Source organism: Capra hircus, chromosome 20 (assembly GCF_001704415.2).
Source record: "Capra hircus breed San Clemente chromosome 20, ASM170441v1, whole genome shotgun sequence".
NCBI lineage: Eukaryota > Metazoa > Chordata > Mammalia > Artiodactyla > Bovidae > Capra > Capra hircus.
Window position 1 is genome coordinate 59283172 of NC_030827.1, and position 19740 is coordinate 59302911.

A 19740-nucleotide genomic window follows, 5' to 3' on the forward strand; every position below is an offset into this window, starting at 1 on the left:
GGGGTGAGGCTTGGGGGTTTGGGTGGGGGTGGGGTGAATGAGTCTAGAGGCAAATACAGAACCTTTTGTGTCTTCAGCACACTTTGTTTCTCAAAGCTCGAATGGAACATTTATGAAATAACGAAGTGCCTATTGAAATGCAATTAGAGAGAGCTTTGCAGATAGACCAAACTTATTATGCTAAATCAGTTTTCTTGCTTTGTCATAAAAAGGTTAATGTAGTTTATATTAGGACAGGGTCAATTGAAAGTAATTATATACTGCTAGATTTGGAAAACTCACTCTTCTAATACTCACTGAATATTATTAGTTAATATTCAACTAATGTTAACTGATAGTGAATTTATATATGCCAAATTTAGCTCTTTCTTTGGCATTATGCTTTATAATCATAGTTGGAAAAGTGTTAATACATATCTCTAACTTTTAAAAGAGTTGATTTAATAATTTTCCCAGTGAAATAATTCAGTGTTTAAATTTTTTTAACACACACAAAATTTCTTTTTAACAACAAAAATAATTTTTTTTCTGTTTTCTCTCAAAATTCACTTCTATCCTCACTAGTAACTTAAAATTTCCAAATCATAAAAATTTCCTAAGCAGATGCAGTGACCTTTTCCTTTTTATTCTTATTAAAAACTCATTTAATTCTCTCTTTTGTGGATTTTGACATTAAATCCCTACTTTTTCGATCTTCATTTTGACCATTAAGTGAGTATCTCTGGGAAGATCCTTGAAATGCCAGTGGTCTATTATGAATATAAATGAAATTCAATGTATGTGACATTATTTGAAATTGACCCTTTGTAGACAAGAAAGAATTAAGACTGTGTATGATCACAAAAATTCTAATGTTTTGATTATTGTTTGCTTTCTTTTCCAAAAATATATACTCTGGCATTTAGGTAAAAATCAGTATTATTCAGTGCTAAATTGTAAAGCTATGAGTGTATTCAGTTAGGTTGAGGAAGTGGTAAAGTCCAGTGATTTGGAGAAACTTAGTTGATTTTTCTTTCCTAACCCCAGGTGAAACATCTGAGGAGGCTGATGCTGAGATGCCCAAAATTTATGAGCCTGTTGAATCTTTTGATCACCTGAAGGAGCGTTTGAATATGTTCCTGCAGCTCTATAATGAGAGCATCCGTGGTGCAGGTGTGGACTTGGTGTTCTTTGCAGATGCCATGGTCCACTTGGTCAAGGTCGGTGGCCATGCCCAGTAGCACCTCCCCAGAGTGACAGACACTTGCCTTTACACCAGACTTTTCCCCCTCCTCTTTAATTTTCCTCTTCTAGGAGAAAGTTCAGTTTAAAAATAAACTCAATGCTCTATTCCAATTTAATTTCTGAACTGAATGCAACATGTCACACCTATAGGTTTAAAATCAGAGCGTGTGTACTTCAAATGTGTGATATGATAATTTTATTCAGTGTTGCTATACTGCTTCCAGCTCAATGTTTTCACTCCATAGAATGAATGTGGTTGACATCTGAGTCAGAAGCACAGGCACAAAGCCTGCTTCTATTTTGCACCCTGCTAAGGAGAACTGTAAAAAGTGGGGCATTATCCTAAGTGAAATAAGCCAGTCACAAAACCACAAATATCATTTGAGTCCACTTCTACCATACCTAGGGTAGAAAATTGAGAGACAGAAAGAGTGGTGGTTGGTAGCGGCCAGCGGAAGGAGAATGAGTTGTGTTTAATGGTTCAGAGTTTCATTTTTGCCAGATGGAGAGTTTTGGAGATGGATGTTGGTGGTTGCACAACAATATGAATGTCCTTAATGGGATTGGACTGTACCGTTAAAAATGGTTTGGATGGGAAACTTCACGTTGCATGTATTTCACCACAATTGGAAATAGTAATTAACAATAATGCATAGATAATTGACTTTGAGCTGGGATGAAAATTCTCTTAAATGATACTCACCAGGAAAGCACAGTTTCTTCTCTACTCCATCATGTGAGTCATTTAGGTTTCCAATCACTATAATGATGGATATGATGGATTCTCAAAGGATAGAAATAAAAGATGTTTACTTGACCTAATTTATGGGTGGTGGGAGATAAGGCTGTTAAAACCCTGTTGATACTCTCACTTTGTTGATGTCAATTGTTTTTTTCAGAATATATCCTTTTCATTAGAAAGAAGCCAGTTTGGGGCTGTCTTCTGTTTCTTAGGCTTATCCACGAGGAATGACCTCATAATTACAAATTGTCCCCTCTAATAATTATAAAATCTTAGAATTGGAGACGATTTCAGAGGTTATCTAGTCAGTTCTCCCTCTGAAAAATTACGGAGTGTGAGGAAGGCATTTCTCTAAGGCTGGACTAAGTCAGGGAGAAGCAGAATGATAGTAAGTCCTGGGGTTGGATGTCCCTAGCATGAGGACACTTAGCTTGGAAACTTTGAATTCTCAGAATCTGAGACATCTCTGTTGACTTACGAGTGCAAATGTTCTTCCAAAACCAAATATAAATAACATTTTGAAATTAGTCCCTAGTTTATAGTTGAATTAAATGTTTCAGGAAGAATAGAGGTACTCTCATATTTAGTTACTGAAAGGAAGAAGCCAAAGAATAACATTTTCTAAGTAAATAATATCAAAGGCAACTTCCTGACTAGGTATCTATTGGAGACAAAAATCTGATTGGCTTTGGGGTTCCACAACAGCTAGAAATGAGGTTATTTATGTTAATCTTTTGCCTGAGGAAGTTCTCTAGAACTTTCCCTTTTCTGAGTTTTACAGCACAAGTGTGTGTTAGTCGCTTAGTCATGGTCAACACTTTGCGACTTCACAGACTGTAACCCACCAAGCTCCTCTGTCCATGGGATTCTCTAGGCGAGAAGACTGGAGTTGCTCTTTCCTTCTCCAGGGAATCTTCCCAACCCAGGAACTGAACCCAGGTCTCCCGCTTTGCAGGCAGATTCCTTACTGTCTGAGCCACCAGGGAAGCCCGCAGATGATGCATTTCTTCACTTTGTTTGGGTATCACATTCAAGGCATGTGTGCTGCAGCCCAGGTCCTTGACTGTGTTTTCCCCTCACTCTCAGCCTCTAGCGTGCCTCCTCTGGGATTAGCCAAAAAGTGTGTGATTGGAGTTTTTGAGCTAACATATCTTATTTATCACGGTTTTCTGGGCCAACTCTCTCACCTACACTCTCGTTTTCTGTGTACCGTTATATCCAAACTCTGTCATGTGAGTGTGAGCCTTGAAATATGTAACGTAGCTATAAAGCATGATAGAAGCCAAGAGACAGGATTGAAGATGAAAACTGCAGCAGAACAGGGTGTGGTCTGAAACCAAGTGTGTCTCTTAGTTCCTTTCTTTATTAAAATGATGGTTTTCGATTGAAACCAAGAATATTTCTGCAAAATGTCTTTTGCCTCTTTGATTAAAGTTCAATTGGTGGTGTGTATCGCTTGTCATATCCCTTGTGGGTGGTGTTTGATTTGGGGCGTAATTCAGAGAAATCAACTGCCTGATTCCAGAGGATCTTATCAGTGCTACATTCCCAGCAGGTGTTTTGTTGTGTAGAATTCATCTGCTTGTATTTGACTTTTCTACCAGATGGTAAGCTCTATGAGGGTGGATACCCAGTTTATTCGCTTCAGTATTCACAGGATGGAGTACTGCTGAGACAGGCACCCTTGTGGTGCTTGATAAATAGGTTGAGAGTTGAACCAAGTCCCCAGTATGGCCCTAAACATCCTATCTTCCAACATTTCCATAGCTGGCATTGAAGTTCTCACCCTGATGAGGACCCCTCAGGCATATTGCTGATTCTGAGACTTCGTGTATCCCATTCCTTCTTCTTAAAATTTAGCCCAACTCTTGCCCAGTGTTCACCTTCTTTGCATGATAAACTTCTAATTATCGTTCAAGATCTTGAGCAAATTCCCAGCTCCACGTCTAAGATGCCTTCTCAAGCAGTGTTGTTTCCTTTGCATTTTTTTCCTCCTGTTTGTATCATTCCTGCCCACCCCAGCATTCACCACAGTGCTTTATTGCATGTTTCTATTAATAGGTTTATCTCCTCTACTAGAGAATGAGCACCTGCAAGGCAGGATGGGCATTAATAAGTTTTAAAATATTTGCTACAGAAATTAAAAAATGAATATCTCTATCTCACAGTCTGAGATAGTAAGACAAGATAGCCCCATATGAAGTTCTCATTTCACTGTGTTTTCTCTTATAATTTCTGTTTTCAACTAGATTTTGAGATTACCTTTAAAATGTTCCATTTGTTTGTTCATGTACATGTTCACTTGTCAAATGTGTTTTAAGGGCTTCTCATATGCTAGAAGGGGCTTCCCAGGTGGCGTGCAATGATGGAGAATCCACCTGCTAGTGCAGGAGACGTAGGAGACATGTGTTCGATCCCTGGGTTGGGAAGATCCCCTGGAGTAAGAAATGAAAACCAACTCCAGTATTCTTGCTTGGAAAATTCCATGGACAGAGGGGCCTGGTGGGCTACAGTCCATGGCGTTGCAAAGAGTTGGACATGACTAAGACACTGAGCAAGTACACACATAGTGTTAGAAGATGGGAATGGAAATTTTTAGTTTCAGACCTAAGCCCAGTTGCAAGAAAAGTTATTGGGATGAAAGTTTCCAATACCTACTGAATAATAATTATTTAAACCCTTAGTATATTCACCAGCATCAACTAAAGGAAATGGTTATTGAAAAAGTCATGTATTTTGGAAAAGTTAACCAAGAAAAGACATAGAAGATTCTGGGTGGCTGCAGTAACTTCTTACCTGCTTTATCTATGCCTCTTGACGTAACACCAGGGAAAGAATATGAATAGACACAGGGGAAATGCCAAGAATTCTTGCCTGCACTGCTCCTCCTCTGCCTGTAACAACTTAAGAGGGAATCACACGGAGAAGATGAGTAGGAGGCTGGAAGAGCAAGGTTCTACTAGATTTGGTGGAACTAGGTTCTCAGGTCCACAATGGGAAAATGGTCTTCATTTCATCGGGCTCACACTAAATTGGGAGTATAATCCAAAAGCAAGAGTAGTCCCAACAGGAATAGAGTATAAAGCCTGCCAGTGGAGGGAATCCTGAAAAGGATGTTTAACAAAACCCTATTAGAATGCAGAAAGGTCAGGCTATGCCAGAAAACTTCCAACAGTAACAGAGAAGTAACCCCTTCTTGAGAAGTGAAAGTGAAGTCCCCTTCTTAGCTCGCATATAATTCTTGATCATTAGTTTAGAAAAGGCTGATAATACAGCAATACTTCAGGCTCAAACTGCAGTTAGGAGGGAGAGATAGTCATCACATGGAGTGAAAAATGCATCTGGGACAATTCAACAGTAATCCCCTCTAGGTGGGGCTGGAGACCTGATGGTGAAAGTAATTCACTGAATACTGATAAAACCAAAGAATCACAGACTTTTACCAAAAGAGTGACTTGAATGATGAGAAACTACTGATTGGCAGAGAGTGGACTTCTGGTCTACCCATAATCACTTAGCTACCTTAGGTATCACTGTCTTTGCCAAATAATATAAGTGTTTATGTTTATTCCTTTCAAATTCCATCATTTATACCATATTTTGGGAAATTTTGCCTTCAATTTAAACTACGTTAGTTTTCAAATATGGGGGATATTCTAATTAATTGTGTATTGTGTATTCCAAGGATGCACATTGTTTAGAAATTTTCTGTTCTCTTTCCTGTCCTCCTAAATCAGATTGGCAAACTAAAAGGAAACCTCAAAGTCCCCTTTATTTCTTTCCTTGAAAACCTAGAGCAAGACACAGTCTGGGCTCTGCCTACTGTTCTGTACTGCTCTCCTCCGAGCTTCCTAAAAGGTATACCTTCCTACTTTCCACTGTTCTATTTCAGAAATGCTTTCATTTGTCCAACCAGTGTATCTTTCCATTCTGATCCTAAGACACCTACACCTTCTAAAATGCTTAAACAGGCATATTTCATTTTATTGCCCATCACTTAAATGCACTTAGCAGATAGTGCAGTTTTTACAATTGAAGGTTTGTGGTCACCCTTTGCCAAGCAAATCTGTTGGTGTCATTTTTCCTGCAGCATGGACTCACTTCATTTCACTGTGTCAAGTTTTGGTAATTCTCATAATATTTCAAACCTTCTACCAGCAAAAAGGTGATCATTCACTGAAGGCTCAGATGATGGTTAACATTTTTTAGCAATAAAATATATTTCAGTTATGGTGTGTGCTTCCAGGGGTTTCCCTGGTGGTTCAGATGGTAAAGCGTCTGCCTGCAATGCGGGAGACCTGGGTTCGATTCCTGGGCCGGGAAGATCCCCTGGAGAAGGAAATGGCAATCCACTCCAGCATTCTTGCCTGGAAAATCCCATGGATGGAGGAACCTGATAGGCTACAGTCCATGGGGTCGCAAAGAGTCGGACATGACTGAGTGACTTCACTTACGGTATGTGCAGGTTTTTTAGATGTAATGCTATTGCACGGTTAATGGTAGAGTGTAAACATAACTTTCATTTGTATTGGGAAATAAAAAAAATGTGTAACTTGCTTTATTTCAGTGTTTGCTTTATTATGGTTGCGTGGGCTTGAATCTGCAGGATCTCCTAGGTATGCCTGTATTGAATAAACAGGAAAAAAGTGGAATATTGCACATTAAATGAGATGTACCTTTTCTTTTCTATATTCTAGATCTCACGTGTCATTCGTACTCCCCGGGGAAATGCCCTCCTGGTTGGGGTGGGCGGATCAGGGAAGCAGAGCTTAACAAGGTTGGCTTCATTCATCGCTGGCTATACTTCCTTCCAGATCACTCTGACAAGGTAACATGCCTTCACTTTAATTAACCTGAAATGGATTTTGATAAATGGTTCTTAGAAGGCACTTGGAGTTAAGAATGCATTTATCTTAATGTAAAGGAACCATAATAGTTTTCTTTCTTGAATGTTGACTTATTATTGTTTTCTTTCAACCTCTGTCATAGACCATGAAAATTTCACATGAATAATTTGCTTTAGAAACATTTCAGCCTCTCATTTCATCAATAGATGCCTCTTGGTTTTCATGTTATGTTTGATATGAGTATTATGTATATTCCTTTAGTGCATTTTAGAAGAAATTCATCCATTCTAAATGTTAATTTAGGGCTTCCACATAGCTCAGCAGTAAAGAATCTGCTGCCAATTCAAGAGATGCTAGATATACAGGTCCGATCCCTGGGTCAGGAAGATACCCTGGAGGAGAAGATAGCAACCCACTCCAGTATTCTTGCCTGGAAAATTCCATGGACAGAGGGGCCTGACTCTGTGACCCCCTATAGTCCATGGGGTCACAAAGAGTCGGACATGACTTAAGCAACTGAGCATGCAGGCAAAAAAATGTTAATTTAGATTTCAAGAATAGTAAACTGTTGGTAAACTGGGAAAATAGATTAAAAGTTTGTTGATTTAGCTGTTCATGTGTTTAAAAGTATTCACTGAACACCAACTATGTGTCAGGCACTCGCTCATTGCTGGGGTACATGATAAGCAAGGTAAGCCTGACCTGTGTCATCACGGAGTTTATAGCAGTTAAACAGGGACAACTGAGCAACTCATTCAGTAAGATGTGATATGTAGGTTTTATCTCCATTAAGGAAATAAGTGCAGACTAGAGTCTACTGAAATGTGAGGGAAGGACTGCTAACCTACTTTAGGGGATGGTCAAAAAGGCTTCCTGGAGAAGGAGATGTTTCAACTGACATCTGAATGAGTAAGAATTATCTCAGAGAAAAGGAACAGTAGAGAACGTTCCAGGCAAAGGGATCAGTACATGTAAAGTTACATTTGAGACCCTGGAGCTGTTATATATGGCTGGTATATAACTTAAGGTGGAAAGTGGGAAAGGAAGAAAAATGCAAGTCTTTGGAGGTGTCATAAGGAATTTGGACTTCATCCTAGTGGCTCAGATGGTAAAGAATCTGCCTGCAATACGGGAGTGAGTGAGTGAGTGAAGTTGCTCCGTCGTGTCTGACTCTTTGCGACCCCATGGACTGTAGCCCACCAGGCTCTTCCATCCATGGAATTTTCTAGGCAAGAGTACTGGAGTGGGTTGCCATCAGACCCTGGGTTGGGAAGATTCCCCTGGAGAAGGGAACTGGTTTACCCACTCCAGTATTCTGGCCTGGAGAATTCCATGGACTGTATAGTCCATCAGGTCACAAAGAGTTGGACATGACTGAGCCACTTTCACTTCATCGTAGCACTGGGAAACCATTCGTGAGTCTCCACTAGGGGAGGTGTGTCAGATTTGCACGTGGAGAAGATGGACAGAAGGAATGAAACTGAAAGGTTAGAAGGCTAACTCAGAGATCTAGGCAAGAGATGGTGGTGTCCAGAGCGGAAGCAGTGAGAGTGAAGTATAGAGGGCAGATTCAAGAGATCCTCAAGAAACTGGCAGTTTTGAAATTGGTGCATCTTGGTTCTAGCTTGGGAAACTGGATAGTTTGTGCTGCTACTCATCAAAGTGGGGACCCCCAGAAGAGTTGTCCTCAGATACGTGTGTGCAGTGCAGGGACAATTCGGAAGTGAAAATGGAAGATAAAGAGAGGCCAAACAGAGCTTCAGGATGAACCAAGATAAGCTGAGAAGCAAGAGGCCTGTTTGGAAAGTTTATTTGGGCAGAAAATTATTAGAAGTTAATTTCTAGGTGGGAGTCTTGCCTGTCGGGTGTTGACTAAATGTTGGTTTGGTGCTGTGATCTCTGAGATGGAGGCTCATCACCACTTGCTGCGACAAAGGTTAGAAATGATTAGACACTGGGTTTGGAGAGCCAGATACTCAGGTTGTTGTTGTTACACCTTTTATTTGGTCTAAATTACTGAATTCTGCTTGGAGAATCAATCTAAAATGTTTTTTTCCCAAGTACTAAAACAGAGAGAAATAATTTTAGTTACATTGTGTATAATTCTTCTGGTTTGTGGATAGAAGCAACATTAGATGAAAGATAACCTGTTCAGAAAAGGGATTGAACTCAGATTTTTGTTCTCATGTTTTGTATAAAACTTACAGTTTTCAAAGCACTTTTACATGCACACACTAATATGATCTTCAAAAGAACTTTGTGGCTTTGTGGGTTGGCAGAATATTTTATAGCTGAGGCTCAGAAAGGCTATGATTTGCATGAAAACCCAGATAAGCCTGGGAATTGACCACAGTGCTTCTGGTTTCTGGTCTGCCATGACTGATGACACTGCTGGCTCAGAAAAAATACCTTTCGGCTCCTCTCTCTGCGATAAATTAGTTCCTCTGCGTGTTGTGCTGGGGATGCTCCTGTGCTGAGAAAGAGGATGGTCAGGGCCTTCTCTGGCTTCTCAAAACCTTCCAGAGACCATCCTACTACGTTAGCCTTTACATAGCCGTGTGGTCAAGGCTCAGGCAATTAACAGACTCTCCTTTGGAAGCACAGCTATTTGTTAGATGACTCAGGTCATGTTATTTGAAGCAGTGGGGTCCTTGAGATCTAGGAGACTGGGCTGAAAGTTTTCTCCATATCTCAAGAAGATATTTTCTTTTGTTCTCCATACCTATCTCTCTTTTTTCCTCCCTCACTCCCTCCCATTTCCTCCCTCGCTCCCTCCCGCCTCCTTCTTTCTTTCTTCCTCAGGGGACTGTGTCTTCGAACATTTTTTCTCACCTTTCAGATCTTATTTATCTAGAAGTCTTCGTGAAATATTGCTGCATGAGCACTATTTACAGTAGCCAGGACATGGATGCAACCCAGCTGTCCATGGACAAGTGAATGAATAAAGAAGTTGTGCTACATATTCATAACAGAATGTTACTCAGTCATAAAAAGGAATGAATTTGAGTCAGTTCTAGTGAGGTGGATGAACCTAGAGCCTGTTACACAGAGTGAAGTAAGAAAGAGAAAAACAAATATTGTATATTAATGCGTATGTATGGAATCTAGACAAACGGTACTGATGAATCTATTTTCAGGGCAGCAGTGGAGATGCAGACAGAGAGCAGACTTATGGACACAGTGGGGGAAGGAGAGGGGGGCATGAATTGAGAGAGGAGCGCTGAAATATACACAATCAGTTCAGTTCAGTCCAGTCGCTCAGTCGTGTCCGACTCTTTGTGACTATATTACCATATGTGAAATAGATAGCCAGTGGGGGTTTGCTGTGCGACACAGGGAGGTCAACCTGGTATTCTGTAACAACTTAGCTGCTTGGGGGGTGGGATGGGGTGGGAGGTGGGAGAGAGGTTCAAGAGGGAGGGGACATATGTATACCTATGACTGGTTCAAGTTGGCAGAGACCAACACAATATTGTAAAACAAGGATCCTCCAGTTAAAAATAAATAAAATTTTGCTGCATAGTAATGGTGCTTCTGGTTCCAGAGTTTAGGTTTTAAATGTTGAAAAAGCACAGAGCATAGAAGTTAAATATTTTGTAGCTTTTTAAAAATCAGAAGGCCATTGGCTCTTGTGCCTTGAATTCTGAGTTTATCTAATGACAAAAACTTCAGATGCTAATTTACTGAATCAGAGTCTCCAGGATAAGAATATCTTAATTTTCCCTTTTGGCAGTCATGGGCTCCTCTATATTGAGACCTCTCTCACATTTCATGATTGCAAGTTGACTTTCACTAAAAGATTGTTTTAGACATGAGATAAGAGTTAGAGTGGGATATTTAATAATGTTTCCAAAGATTCTACTGCAGTGCACTGATTGCTGAGAAAGTTCTTTCACATAAGATACAAAGATGCAATGAAAATAGTTGTGTTGGGAGATTAGGAGGGCCCCATTTATAACAGGGTGTCTCCCTCATGCCATATAATGAAGACTTGAAATTCTTTAGTTTAGTTTAATTCAGTTTATGAGGCAGCTTCTAAAATATCAATTGCAGATGGGTGCTTAGTAAATATTCCAGCTTGGCTTTTTCATTATCTTTACCAACAAATATTTTCAAAATGAGACGTGTATACTCATTTTGATGGCATTTAGTTGTGCTAAAAATCACACTTTTGTTTCAGGTTGGTTTTTCACTCTAGATGTTTTTTTTGTGTGTAATATTATATTTTATAAAATATAATATTTAAAAAATTATTTTAAAATAATTTTAAAAAAATTATTAAAAAATTTTAAAATTTTAAAATTATTAAAAATTTTAATAGTTTTAAAAATTATTTTCATTTTTGCAAGTAAATACAGTGAACCAGTAACAGTTGCCTACAACAAAATATCTCCCCGATAGCATAATATCAGCATTTTTTGGTTAACCAAATGGTATAAAGCATTGTTACAAGGATCTTTCCTTCCCAAGAACATATTTTAACTAATGGCACAATGACACTCTTTCTAGATCCTACAACACATCAAATCTGATGGAAGACCTGAAGACATTGTATAGAACAGCTGGTCAGCAAGGCAAAGGCATCACTTTTATTTTCACAGACAATGAAATTAAAGATGAGTCATTTTTGGAATATATGAATAATGTTTTATCATCGGGTGAGGTAGGAGCTTATTCTTTTCTTAAATTGGGGTATAATTGCTTTGCAGTGTTGCATTGGTTTCTGTTGTACAGCGAAGTGAATTAACTGTATGTATATGCCCTCCCCCTGGACCTCCCTCCCACAGTACCCCGATCTCACCTCTCTAGGTCATCACAGAACACTGAGCTGAGCTCCCTGGGCTCTACGGCAGGTTCCCACTAGCTTGCTATTGTATACAAAGTAGTGTATATATGTCAGTCCCGATCTCCCAGTGCATTCCACCCCCCCTTGCATCCCTGTATCAGCAAGCCCATTCTTTTCATGTCTGGTCTCTGTTCCTGTCCTGCGAATAGGTTCATCTGTACCATTTTTCTAGATTCCACATATTTGTGTTAATATACGATATTTGTTTTTCTCTTTCTGACTTCACTCTGTATGACAGACTCGAGGTCCATCCACATCTTTGCAGATGACTCAGTTTCGTTCCTTTTATGGTTGAGTAACATTCCATTGTGGATATGTACCACATACGTGTTTCACCTCTTCAGAATCCCTCCAGAGTTAGGAGGATTTCCTTCTGTATTTCTCTCTGTTAAAGTACTGAATCAGTACTATTTTTGGTATTAGGTGATTGGTTTGAAGAATGGCTTTTTCTGTTGGGTTTCTGAGGGATAAAACTCCCAATCAAAATGTTGAAGATGTTAATGGAAGCTCCGAGAGAGATGGAAAAACAGAAGGTTGCAAGGAAAGCTGGTTGGATTTTTGATATGTCCATTCACTCCCTTGAACCAATACAATATTGTAAAGTAATTAGCCTCCAATTAAAATAAATACATTTAAAATTTTAAAAAAGGCCTGTGACTTTAAAACAGAACAATTTATGTGTATTAAAATGTGGTCTATCTTATTGTGAGGACTTTGGTTGATTTTCTAAGCATGAGTTTAAGGACACAAATGAAGAAAATACATTGTACATATCAGGCTATAAATTCTGATTTGTTTTTATATGACTGTATTGAATTTGATGTCTGCACTTTTCTTGAAGGTCTCCAACCTCTTTGCTCGTGATGAAATTGATGAAATTAATAGTGATCTCATATCAGTCATGAGAAAAGAGTATCCTAGGCGCCCTCCTACGAATGAAAACCTGTATGACTACTTCATGAGCCGGGTCCGACAGAACCTTCACGTTGTTCTCTGCTTTTCGCCGGTGGGGGAGAAATTTCGAAATCGAGCTCTGAAGTTTCCTGCCCTTATTTCAGGATGCACTATTGACTGGTTCAGCCGATGGCCCAAGGATGCCTTGGTTGCTGGTTAGTATGGGGGAGAGTTTTTATATCAGAATTTCTGGTTTATTGTGTGTGTGTGTGTGTGTATGTATTTATATTCTGTGCCATCCACTGGATTGAGCCAAAAGTTTTGTCCAGGGTTTGAGGATTTTTGCAAGACTTTACTCTTTCTCATTTGGCAGCTAATTTTTTTTCCCAGAGTGTGGTTATCAGCGAATGACATCTTCAGTCTGAAACCCCTTGGGTTAATTTACAGTGATTCTAGTGTTTTCAGCGTGTTTTAAAGCTTTGTCTCAGTTGGTCCCCAGGCAGGTCCTGGGACATCACAGGAGGACACTGAGGTTTTAATCTCTCTAATAGCATTTGTGTTCTTTTTTAAGTGGGTTGGTCAACCTCAGAGTAGTTTAAGCCAAGTAATTCCTTCTTGTGGCTGCAGGGCTGGAAATCAAAGAGGAAAACGTTATCATCCATCCTCTGATGGTTTCTGGGCCTGAAAAAGGATTGTTCAACAGAGACTTTCATGATTGGAGCCCTTGCTGCTTCTGCTTCTGTTTAATCCTCCATCCTGTGGAACGTGAATGCTTCTCTTATTCTGTAAATGCAATTGAACGTGAAAGTTGTATAGGAGATGTTAGAGAGCATTTCTTCAGTTTATGGTTTTTTCAGCTTTTGGTGAGAAAGTGTCTGTAGCTATTTTAAAGGATGGAGATAGTTAAGCCTCACCTCTGACCTATTGTATCAAGACTTCAGGGGAACCCTGATTCAGGGCAGTCGTTTTCAGAGTTTTTGCCTGATTGTTATGCTTTCATAATAATTAAGAAGAGGCTTATTTTCCAGTAAAACATGGCAGGTAGTCCTAATAGATAAAACAATGAGAAGCAGGGGGGAGGAAGGATTCTGAAGCCTCATCCTTTCATGGCCCTGTCACCTGCTTCAGCCATACCTCCCTCCCTAGCTCTGCAGTTCCCAGTGGGAGAATGACTGATTCACTGTCTCCCACTCATTATACATGGAAAACTGGGGACAGTGGGGCTGAAGGAATTATCAGAGGTGCGAGAAGCCAATAGCTATAGCCAATATATATGTATAGTATATATACAGCAGTGTTGATGGTTTAGTGGCTAAGTCATGTCCAACTGTTTTGTGACCCCCTGGGCTGTAGCCCACCAGGCTCCTCTGTCCATGGATTTCCCAGGCAAGAATACTGGAGAGGGTGCCATTTCCTTCTCCAGGGGAGCTTCCCAACCCAGAGATCGAACCTGAGTCTGCTGCATTGCTGGTGGATTCTTTTACTACTGACATTTTATTCTTAGCATTCCACTCTCGATAGTAACGGTTTTCTGATCTGTGTCTTTTAAACATAGACTCTTTTAATATGTTTGAAATACTGATGTACAGTGTTCCCTCTTATAAGATTTGAGAAAGTGCCCATGATTAAAAAATTTAAAATCCTATTTAAATGTCAATACCACTAAGGATAAAACTTTAAAATTCTTTGAGGTAAGATATAAATGCAGAGCATAAAACCTCAGTATTTAAGAGCTACATTCAAGTATACTGTGAAATATGATAATTGGTATGCAAGTGCTTTGTAGACTATCATGTAAGGTATTATTACTAATGATAAAAATAACAATTTCAGGTGACAGACACCATAATGTACTATAATTAGGATGATGCCATTTAAATTATGAGCCCTTCCTAGCAAGTCTTTATTTTCAGTTATCCCTTCTATCGCAAGACATAGGTGCTTCCTTTGTTGATTTCTCATAATCTGCCCCATTCTTTTAAATCTCTTTGCATCAACCTAAGCCAAGATTCCATGGAGGGCAGGGAAACTTTTCGTTTCTATGTCCTCAGCTCCTAGCAAGTGTCCTGACTTTCAGGCATCACCTATTTGTTCATTTATTCAGAACATGTTTATTGAGCTTCACAAGCCATTTATGGAGCCAGGCATATTGGAGGGCAAGACAGACTCATTTCTTCCCTCCAGCTCTCTTTCCTGGCAAGCTCATCCACAGTCTCCCATGTAATAGGCCCCATCAATTTTTTTTATCTCTGGTATCCTATGTCCTCTGGCTTGAAATCTGTGCACTCAACTGCCTGCTTGACACAGTCTTGTCTATGTTTCCCAGGCTGCTTAAACCCCAAATGTCCAAAACTGAACTGAGCCTCTTCAGGTCGGTCTCTCTCAGGGAGTGGCACAGTTGTCCATGAAACTCGACAATCTGAGAGCTCTTTGTCTTTAACACCTTTCTTCAACTCTGAAGTCTGCTCCATCACTAAGTTATGCCAACTTTATCTGCTAAATACGGTGGAATCTATCCAACTCTACCTTTCAGTGGCACCCTGGGCCAAGCTATCATTGTAACTCACCTGGAAAACTCGAATAGCTTTCTAATCCTCTCTCCTCCTCTCTCACCTGTCTTTCATCCATCTCATATTGCAGAACAGTGACGAAAACATAAACCTGATCACATTGCTTTCTAATTAAAACCTTCCACTGCCCTCAGGAAAAAAGCACAGTCTCTAGCGTGGCCTTCGAGGCTGGGAAGAACTGGTTCTCTCTGCCTTCCCATCCTTAACTGAGGTCACTCTTTCCTCCTGCTCCGTTCTTCTTTTTTTAAAAAAATTTTTAAAAGTTATTTATTTATTTATTTATTTTTAACTTTACAATATTGTATTGGTTTTGCCTTCTTGATTCTCGAATGTGGCCTTTTTCTTCCTACTCAACACCCTCTTTCTCCCATTCTCCCTGAGTGCTCCTCCCTTACATGATGAAGATGATAATGATTATTTTGGGATAAGAATACTTAACGTAAGATCTGTCCTCTTAGCAAGACCCTGACTGTATGCAGTACAATATGGCTAACTCTAGGCACAGTGGCAGACAGAGGATCTGTAGGACTCAGTCATTTTGTATACTGAAACTTTGTGCCTTTTGTCTAACACGTTCCCACTTCCCTCCCCTGGCCCCTGGCAGCCCCCAGTCTACTCTCTGCTTCAATGATTTGACTCTCTTAGATTCCTTATGTGAGTGACATCCTGAGTTTTTGTTCTTATGGTCTGGCTTATGCATCACTCAGCATAATGCCTTCCAGGTTCATCCATGGTGTTGCACATGGCAGAATTTCCTTCTCTTTTTTTTTTTTTTTAAAAAGGCTGAATAACATTCCATTGTATGTAAGTGTCACATTTTCTTTATCCAGTCAACCATGGATGGCGCTTGAGCTGTTTCCATGTCTTGGCTATTGTGAGTAAGGCTACAGAGAATATGGAAGCACAGATGTCTGTTCAGGATCTTGATTTTCACTTCTTTGGATATATAACCAGAAGTGGAATTGTTGGATCATATGGTAGTTTTATTTTTAATTTTTTTGGGAAATGTCCTGTTTTGCATAGTGGTTGTATCAATTTACATTCCCACCAATAGTGTATAAGGGTTATTTCTCTACATCCTGGCAAATGCTTATATATATATTTTTTTTTTCCTGATCATAGATACCTTAACAAGTATGAGGGTATATCTTATTGTGGTTTACTTCTAATTTTTATTTTTTATTGAAGTATAATTGACTTACAATGTTGTATTAGCTTCAGGTGTACAACAAAATGATTCAGTTGTATATAAATGTATATATTGTTTTTTAGATTCTTTCCACATGTGAGTTATTACAAAATATTGATTGTAATTCCCTGTGTCATACAGTAGGCCCTTGTTTATCTATGTTATATGTAGTAGTGTGTTTAGTGAGTGAGTGAACAATAGTCACTCAGTCATGTCAAACTCTCTGCGACCCCACAGACTGTAGACTGCCAGGCTCCTCTGTCCATGGAATTCTCCAGGCAAGAATACTGGAGTGGGTTGCCATTTTCTTCTTCAGGTGTATGTGTTATTGCCAAATTCCTATTTTTTCTTTCCCTATCACCTTTCCCCTTTGGTAACTATAAGTTTGTTTTTCTATGTGTTCGAGTCTATTTCTGCTTTGTAAATAAGTTCATTTGTATAATTTTTTTTTTTTTAGATTCCACGTATAAGTGATAACATAGGATATTTGTCTTTGTCTGACTTACTGCGCTATTGTATTAATATTCTTGGAACCCTTGTTGAAAATCCCATGACTGTATATGTGTGGGTTTATTTCCGGGCTCTCTATTCTGTCCCGTTGATCTACATGCCTGTATTTATCATGCTGTTTTAAGTTTTGTAGGTTGGTTATACATTTTGAAACAGGAAGTGATTCTGATTTGTTCTTGCTCAAAGTTGCTTTGGCTATTGGGAGTCTTCTGTGGTTCCATAAGAATTTTAGCATTAATTTTTCTATTTCTTTATAAAATGTAATTGGAATTTTGATAGTGATTTCATAAAATCTGTAAATTACTTTGGGTACTATAGACATTGTAACAATATTAATCCTTCCAAGTTGTGAACATATAATGTGTTTCTATATATTTATATGTACTGTAATTTTTTCATTAGTGTTTTATAGTTCTCAATTCAAGTCTTTCACACTATTGGTGAAGTTTATTTTTAAGCATTTTATTTTCTGGTGCTGTTATGAATGGTATTATTTTCTTATTTTTTTGGATAGTTTATTCTTATTGTTTAGAGTATTTTTCTAATTTAAAGATACTCAGAATAAGCCAAGTGTCTTCCTCTTTATCTCACACATACCATAAATACAAGATTTTATAGTAATTATATTGCTTCTGAAAAAATGAAATTCTTTATATGCATGAATTTAAATGGACTGAATCTTTAGATGAAACATTTAAAGAAAAATATGCTTTATCTTACCCTATAAAATCCTTGGCCTTCCCACCATTTAGAAATCTACATTTTGGCAAATCTTTGTTTTTAGCTTAATATGGAGTTGATTTGAATTGTTTCTAAGTATTTCTATTATCTTTATTCTGGTGATATTGTGTTTTTTAATGAAAGTCAGTGATTCCAAAGTCACTATTAAATTCAGTTCATTCAGATTTCTCCAAGGTGAAGATAATTATTAATGTCCTACTGGACTCCATTTTAAATAAGCACATTGTTATTAAAATAGGCCATCCTTATTTGTAAATAACATCTCAATAAAATCAATATGCTTATAAAATCATATAAGCATATATATGGCATATATTTCTTTTCAAAGAAGGCCATTTTAATTATGTATATAAACTGGCCCTTTTTCAAAAATATTACTTGATTTATTAATATAGTATACAGGATTTCCGCCTTCTGAGTCAGACACCACTGCTTCTGCAACTGCTTGCAACTAACAATGGAGCATAAACAGAAATGAGGCAATTGCACTCAGAACCGCTCAGAAAGGAATACCAACTGCAGTAGTCCCCACTGCAATTAGCAGTCCCCAGAACAATTAGCATATTTTGTTTATCAAGCACGTTAGTCAGAAGATACTTTTGAACTTTGAGCTCCAATAAAAAATGTTGTTTAACACTCTAAAGACTCTATATTTTGTTGCATTTGAATTTCTAAATCAAGGGGCTTTAGGCATTGGAATTCATCACCTTTGGCTTTGAATTCTGATGCTCCTGCCTGCAAGCAAACTTCTGTAAGCCCCATTTTCCTTATCTGTAAAATATACATAGTGTTATCCATCACTTAGGGATATTCTAAGGATTAATTGATAAAGTTTTGTGATTTAGGATCTGCCAGGATTAGGTATCTTTCCCCTCTGAACATAGCATTATGTGTTTGGCTGTAAGAGAAAACCAGAGCAGTAGTGGCTTATGCAAATTTTTTGTTTTATTTTTGGCATAAACAAGGTTTTTATTTTATTTTTTTCTTTTTCCTGCTAACAAGGAAGTACAGAGATGTGCAGCCTAGAATACAACTGGGGACCTGTGCCTAGCTTGCTGTCATCCTAGGGTGAGGCTCCTGTTCTTGTAGGGCTGCTGTGTCTCAGGGCTTTGTGTCTGTTGGTGCCACATGAAGCTTTGTCTCTTAGTTGGGACAGAGTTCTTCCCCAGGGACTTTTGTCTGCATGTTTTTGGCCAGAACTGGGTCACCTCCAGCTACAAGAGAGTTTGGGGAATCAAAAGACTTTTAGTTGCACAGATTGCTACTCGGAGCAAATTTAGGATTCTTTTGTTACTGAAAGAGAGGGGATGGCTACTGGATATGCAACTCATGTGCCCTCCTCACTTTATTACTTCAGTTCTTTGAATCCAAATGAATTGGAAATTTGAAAATTTCCAGTTCAGGAAAATTCAGGGACTGAGGCCAGTGTTCTCCCTTCTGTCCCACATACTCATCGCCTTGTTCTACACCAAGTGACATGAACAAACAATACCGGGATATAACCTCCAACAACCTCAGACATCAGCCTAAAGATGGGTCTCCAAACTGACAACAGCAGGATTTTTCCATGCCCTTTTCTCTGAGTCTTAGCAGGCTTGGGTCACTCTAAGAGGAAGTGGTCCTTTTTAACCTTTCCTGCATCAGAGATTGTGGGTCTATGGAAAAATGTACTTAAATTCCATTCCATTTTTTTCTTTGACTTTTTGAATAGACACAAAGACAACTTGCTAAATAATGAAAAAAGTCACGATTATTGATATTATGGGGATTCCCTGGTGGCTCAGTAGTAAGGAATCTGCCTGCCAATGCAGGAGATGTGGGTTCGATCCCTAGGTTGGGAAAATCTCCTGGAGTAGGAAATGGCAACCCACTCCAGTATTCTTGCCTGGGAAATCCATGGGCAGAGGAACCTGGTGGGTTACAGTCCATGGGGTTGCAAAAGAGTTGGACCTGACTTAGTGATTAAACAATAACAACAGTTAATACTATCAGTTTGCATAAGAAGGATAAAAATTATTACATGGTAAATATTGGGTTGGCCAAAAAGTTCACTTGAATTTTTCCACAACATCTTACAGAAGAACTTTAATGAACTTTTCAGCCAAACCAATACAAGAAAGTTTTCAGAAAGTGGGGACATTCTTGAGAATATCCCATAATGCCAGAGAAAAGACTTG

General features: G+C 38.8%; 1 protein-coding gene across 1 annotated transcript in view; it reads left to right on the forward strand.

Moving 5' to 3' along the window:
* Positions 1–19740, forward strand: part of DNAH5 (dynein axonemal heavy chain 5) — a 258304-nt gene that overhangs the window by 143136 nt on the left and 95428 nt on the right. The window contains exons 52-55 of the mRNA XM_005694882.3: positions 1027–1199; positions 6664–6794; positions 11323–11476; positions 12501–12768. Coding sequence (XP_005694939.2) covers positions 1027–1199; positions 6664–6794; positions 11323–11476; positions 12501–12768 — 726 coding nt within the window. The remainder of the gene's footprint in view (positions 1–1026; positions 1200–6663; positions 6795–11322; positions 11477–12500; positions 12769–19740) is intronic.